The 6,958-nt window shown below is 31.0% G+C and overlaps 1 protein-coding gene across 2 annotated transcripts in view; it reads left to right on the forward strand.

The window, feature by feature from the left end:
* Positions 1-4,123: 4,123 nt before the first annotated feature.
* The window catches only part of LOC106678356 (serine/threonine-protein phosphatase 6 regulatory ankyrin repeat subunit B), a 5,003-nt gene continuing 2,168 nt past the window's right edge, over positions 4,124-6,958 (forward strand). Inside the window, exons 1-2 of one of the 2 annotated variants that reach the window (XM_014416821.2) lie at positions 4,124-4,204; positions 5,516-5,614. In XM_014416821.2, the coding sequence (XP_014272307.1) occupies positions 5,561-5,614 (54 nt within the window). In that variant the 5' untranslated portion in view covers positions 4,124-4,204; positions 5,516-5,560. The remainder of the gene's footprint in view (positions 4,205-5,515; positions 5,615-6,958) is intronic. The other variant, XM_014416822.2, reaches the window with a different exon arrangement.

Genomic DNA, 6,958 nt, shown 5'->3' on the forward strand with positions numbered 1-6,958 from the left:
ATTAAGTAATAAATGCTTTTATGCAGTAGTCAGAGTATTATATTTTTAGAGGATATAAAAATAGAAATTTAATTAGATCATAATTATTGTTTGTGATTAGGAGGTATTATAAAAATAATGAAGTACATGAACTACAATTATTATTTGATTTATAATGAAGTGAAACTCTCCTTTTACTAAATTAAGCCGACAATTATCCCGGGCCATTAAACAGAGCTACAATCCGTCCATCTCTAAGTGTCTCAGGGGCTCAGCATCCCCGAAACTCCATTTAACAGATAAGCGCAACTTTATTAGTTTATAAGGTAACAATAAACTGACGGGGGACGTAAATAAGAGAAAGTTGATTCATTAGGGGTGGGTGGGGAGGGTAGTTGTATTTCTGGAAGGGGGGCGCAGTAAAAGATTCCAGATATGTAAATAATTTAATTAAAGTTGGAGTTTGATAAGCCGTTGTAGGATAAAGGACAATATCTCTCTCCGTCCTGCTTTATTTCCATCGTCGCCTGGGCGCAATAAATGTAACTTGCTCAATTAATTAGAGAATGTGTGGTGTTTAATGATCACGAGGGGTTGGGTCTGAGCATTTGTCTTTTTCTCTGAAGATTAGTCTCTGCTTAACAGTCGTCGATTTGAATGTAATGAGAACTTCACATATTTATTTCACTATTTTTATACTTTATAATTATATTTTATGAAGCCATTTTGTTTGTTCAAGTGAAGAAGAGAAGTGAAGGGTGGAGGTTATATGGAACAATAACAGTTTAAAATGTTTTCTGTCTTTATAATTTATAATTCTGGTTGAAACAAAATTAGTTTAATATATCAACATTAGCAGTGCTCCAGTTGTGACTTCCGTAACTACTGGGAATACCAACAAATTTCATAAACAAAGCACGTTTTGTTGCAGAATATTAACGTTTGAAATGTACGATGCATTTGAAGATGGCAAGGAACAACATGAAAAAAGATGGCACCGTCCCTTCCTTTCCTACAAAACCCTTCATCAAAAGGAGGCATGCCTTTTGGTATTCCTGAACTTTTAGAAGTTTCAAATTAAACCCCTGTTTCAGGCGATAAACTCTGTACTATTCAAAATCTGCTGAAAATATGCCAAGTCGGGTGAGAATAGGCCAGCAAGGACACCTATAAGTCCTAGTAAGTGGCTTATTATTAAAAATATCACTTTTACTGTTTACACAAGGCAGCGGTGTGTTGGTACGTATTAAAAATGATTAACTTGTAACTCAATATTCGTAAATTTTCCAATGATTTTTAACAATTCGTCATTTTGTCATTTTATGCCAAACCATAAAAATGTTTCAGTTGCAAGCCTACCTTCTACGTCACAACCCCTGATGAAGACCTGAAACTCAGGTCGAAACGTCGGCATAAAATAAATAAATATGGTCTTGTTTTGTTGTTCTTTGCTGACCACACCCCCCGACAAACTTCTCCAATCATTAAAAATGTTTAGTTCTCGTAGTATGAAGTATTAGTTGACTGATTTTATTCGCCTTCTACATGAACTGTTATATGTTATTATGAATAAGATGATATTCTGCTATCCTTATTTAAAAGTATTCAGGTATAAGTTCCAAATAATTTTACCCCCAAGCCTAAAATTACAAATGCTTAAGACAGATGGCTACCGCACGTGACCCAAACACAACCCCAAGAGTTTGGAGATGTTTCCATATTTCCATATTGACGAATACATCTTCGCTTGTTCTGGAGCTGGAGAATTGTAGACGGGAAGGGAAATATAGAATTTACGTCATTTCCAAGTCAAAATAAGTTGGCAGGAAGTGGGAACGGCTTCGTCCCGCTGAGGGACTCAAATAGACGGAAACAATTTTCCTACATTTTTCACAAGGAAAAGTCCTCCTCTTTTATTTCCTCACTATTTCAGGATGAATAAAATAAATAAAAGCAATTTATTATTTATATTTTCCTTACTTTATATCCACACCTTCTTTACAGAGTAATGGAAGGTATCGTTTAAAGTGAAAAATATAAACACGTCTGCGAATCCTGGGACTGCTGACAAAATTTTAGAAAATCTTTTCATTCCCACGAAGATAAATGGGATGCTATTAATTAATATTCGATGTAGCAAAATATATTTTAGAATGCGAATTATTAAATTGCACATTTATAATACCTATATAGGACTCATCAATATTAAGTTGTAACAATACGTAGTTCTGTTTAAAGTAATAAAAAATTGGTGTGAAATAATTGACTTTTTATTTACTGGGCTCTTGCAGTATAAGGGATGACAGTGCTCCACTAAAGTTTCGTTTTGCTCAGTGTGACCCATCATTGGGAGTGAAAGGTGCGAAAGGACTGCGAAGGAAAGAGAAAACATTTATCTTCCGATTGGTGGTTACAAAGTTCAGTTAAATAATAGCGGTAGGTTTTCTTTCCCCTCCTGTTATTTTGTGTCAAATATTATGCCTCAAGATTTCATCGCTAGACAGCTTCTCCTCGAAGTATAAGGTTGTAAATCATAAATCAAAAAGTTCTTTAAATTCTGTATGTTATTATTATTTTATAGTTATTAAGTTTTAATTACTAATTTCTTCACTTGTCGAATTTCATAAAATGTGATAAAGATATTTTTTCACCGAAAATTGTGCATATTTGACGTCAGTAAACCTGTACTCATTTTTGGTCCTAAATCCCTCAATGTTTTTTTTTTTTTATTACCTGATTGTTTTAAATTTTCAACACCCTTTTAGTAAAATTGAGATTTATAATCAATTAAAAATAATTTCAAAGCAACTAAGAAATACCCATATTTACTTTGGATTTATTTTGGTCAAAATTCATATTGAATATAATTTCTGTTTTACTTTTTTTTTTATTATACTACTATGTGTATTTATTGTTTCTTTTATCAAATATGAAAGCCTTAAGTGCAAGTTACTCCAATCTCTAGTAAAATTAAGATCTGTATAACTTAGTTTTGTCCAAGAGTTTACTAAAACTCCGGTAACTTAGCGACCTGTTTCTGTTCTACATTTGTGTTAATCAGGTAAAAAAGCTTACCTGAAACTGAGATAACTAACGAACTCCGCAATTCCTGACGCTAATGCTAGAAATTGTGTGTCCAATTAAATTTAAAATAAATTCAAAAGACACTTTTGACACTCGAGATCGCTGAGAAAATTCTTCAACAGTCTACTGGAAAAAATGATTTGGTCGAGAATAGAATATTTTTTTTTAGGTATTGCCTGAGCAACTAATTCTTTGAAGTCTTCCTCGTCAGTTAAATCGTCTATCTCGAACAAATGCATTTTATTGAATTTGGAAAGAAGCGGAATAATACAATACACCTTCGCTAGATAACAGACCCAAGTGGAACTAAGGAAGATTGCTTGTATAGATAAATACTTAAACGCGGGTGTGCTCTAAATCTCAGTCCCATACATAAAACAACTAAAAACTGACTGTTTACAGGCGTTAAACGTTATAAAAATGCTTAGGAACACCACTTGGGGAACAGATAGGACAACACTACTCCTTCACTATAGGCAACTTGTATTGTCCAAAATTAAATATGGGTGTGTGGCCTACGGTTCGGCAAGCAAAAAGAACACTCCAGATGCTAGATCCCATTCAAAACGCTGCTTTGAGAATAGTAACTGGCGCTTTCCGCTCCAGCCCGTCAAGTAGTTTACACGTGGAAGCATATGAAATACCATTATTAGTTTAAAGAAAAATTCTGGCACTTAAACATTACTCCAAAATCATATCTAACACAAACCACCCCCTAAATAATTTCTTCTCTTCTTCTGATAATCAAAGCTTCGCTTATAATGCACTAAATACTCGTCTTTCCTTTCCTAACAGATGCTTGCAATATATTGCTCACCCAAATCTCACTCCATTTCCAAAAGTAATGAAGCAATATCCTCCACAGGTAGAACCATAGAGTTTAAATAACCTTAACTAAAATTCATTTTAAATAATTTATTAAGAAATCAAATGGATGGTTAGTTAAACTGTAGATAGTTAAAATATAAAGTTGCGCTCTTAATTGATTTTCTTGATAAATTAGTATTTTTTCCAAAAGCTTTCCTCAATTAATGGGATATCAAAATGGTGAAGTGGCTGTAAAAAAATAAGATTAGATATCCGTTAACGTTTTAGTATGCACGAAATCAATTGAAGTGACGGACACGTTTAAATTTCGCAAGTAGAATTTCAATTTCTTTTTTTTTTTTTTATTAACTAAGAAATTATAGTGTTACTACGATTTACATATAAGGTTTTTTTGTTTTGTTTTTTTATTTACACTTCATCCTTAAAATTCAGTGAGTGGTGGTATTTTAAAAGCTATCATAAATAAATCTCAAGATATATATTAGGATAGAGAGAGAGCTAAACAAATAATTTTAGAAATAATTTTTTTTAAAAATAGGCTTATATGGAATAAAAGAGGATGCTATACAATCGAGATTATTATAAAAAATAAATAAGTGAGACTTAGTAATGATGAAATACTTAATAATTAAAATTAAATAATGATGAAAAGATATACAAAAATAAAGTTTGAATCGAACAATTGAATCATTTAAATAAAATAATAATAATATTTTATAGGAACTTAAATTCCAATTTGAGTTCTAATAACTACAATTATCACTGACACTCAAGTGCAATTGATGGAAAGACAGCAAACAGGAAAAAGAGGATAAATCGAGTATTGATTAATAATTTCAATTAAAAATAAATTTGAAAAAAGAGGATTGAAATAAATAGGGTATGGGAAATATATTTTAAAAATAATTTTAGCTTTATATTTAAAAAAAAATCAATAGAAAATATATTATTATTTTTTAGTTTAAGTAGCATTAAGCCATCTGTGCCTAATACACAATTCATAAACAATAAATTTGTTTATAATGACTCAATATTAATCAAATTTTCAATTTGCAGTTATACTTAAAACCTATATTCTGACTATTTTACAGAGATAGGATGTGCCCATCATATTCATTCTGTATCGAAAAAACAATATCTGTTTCTTTTTATAACGGTTGTGCAAGGAGGTGATTGCGTCAGAATCACGACCGTACGCCAGATTTGTCCCCAATCATGGATATCTGCTGGATGGTAATGAGGCTGGGTGGACCCCAAAGAGCTCCTGAACCCACAAGGCATGAGTCACGCTACAGTGGAACAGAAAATAATTATCTGTTATATCGGGTCCTTGGAATTAGTAGCACAGTGTCTTACCACTGATCCAACCACTCCCTCCTACATATACGTATATAAAATAAATAATATATAGATACATAAAATATTTTTTAAAAGCTAACTGCAATACTGACTACCAGGCAATTACTTTAGTTTCCCCGTTTATAGTTTATACTAATTTTATATCTCATATTTTTCACCACCATTTCAAATAGCTTTCAGCTGATGTTCTTGTATCAAGTGTCTATTTTTTTGTTATTTATTCTTTAAAAGTATAAGAATTTCTTTAAATATATTTTTTTTTTAGATTGGAGATTTACAATACGATTAGAGATTATACCGCTCAAGTTCGATGATGTTACTGAATCTGATACTAGTAGCATCAGTATTTCATATGATTAGTAATGTAAGTATCAAGAAACACGAAAATAATAACTTAAAAAATATTTTTCTTGTAGATGGAAGTTTAATTAACAATCGAAGTAGGAAAAAATTTAAAACCTTCCCTATATTTTAATTAATTATGCTTGCAAGCTCTTTCAGTTGTTCATCATTGTCGAAAACCAACCAGAACTATATTTTGCCTGCTCACCAATAATTCAGAATATTCACTAGGTTTGTCTAAAAAATAAAAATATTTTTGCCTTTATATTTCGGAATTCACATTAATAAGTTCCATCACTATATTTTTATTTTTATTATTTGAACCCATTTTTAAGACAATATTTCGACGTACACCCAGAAAGTTAATTGAGCGTGCGAGACACTTATGGGTTTCACCCTTTCTCAATTTCGTAAACCAAACCTGTTAAAATTCGGGTAGAAACTTCCAATTAGTGTTTGTGGTATTCTAGCATTTTTGCAAACAGCAGAGTAAAACGGTATTCATTTTAAGTCGAATCAGTTTTCGAATCATTTCGAAAATTTTATGAAAACCGTTGAGATCACTCGTTGAACTGGTATTCGTAAAAATATGCAGTAAAGAAAAATAAATGCAATATAAAGAGAATTTTATTCATTTATAATTATTTTTTATCAAGAAGTTTTTTGAGAGTTCGGTCAAGGGAGAAAATCTCAAAAAAAAAAATTCAAAATTTCTTTAATGTGTGTCAAAGTTTTGGTCTGAGTGTATATAGTCATTCTGGTATAACAGAATAAAAAAATCACGAGGTGATTCATAGGAAATACATAAACAGGTACAAAAACAACTAGTAACAGAAATTATGTATACATGAATTATGAAAAATGAAAATTGAAAAAGTGAGATTGGAAATCTAAGTATATTAATATGTCATTAAATAATTTTAATGAGGTGTAAATAGTTGGTCGGGGTGAGGTCAGAAAAAAATACACAAATAAAACGGTATCTTTTAACAGGTCTTTGTCGAGTCTCCTGATGGCCTGAAATTCAGGTCGAAATGTTGACACAAAGAAATAAGTTTCTTTTATTTATTTATATTTTGTTGACTGCATCCCGGACCATTTTCTCCTCACAAAATAATTTTACTGTTTTCTTTTATGTTTATTCATTTTTTTTTTAATGCTGTGTATTGTTACACAACTTGTTTTATATTTATATACGATTATATGACACTTTTTTATTTATTTCTTCGTATCCTTCCTGAAAATAATCACATTAGTACTTCATATATATATTAAACATTACTCCAAAATCATATCTAACACAAACCACCCCCTAAATAATTTCTTCTCTTCTTCTGATAATCAAAGCTTCGCTTATAATGCACTA

The sequence above is a fragment of the Halyomorpha halys genome, unplaced genomic scaffold (genome assembly GCF_000696795.3).
Source record: "Halyomorpha halys isolate HHAL.00 unplaced genomic scaffold, Hhal_1.1 Scaffold134.1, whole genome shotgun sequence".
Lineage (NCBI taxonomy): Eukaryota > Metazoa > Arthropoda > Insecta > Hemiptera > Pentatomidae > Halyomorpha > Halyomorpha halys.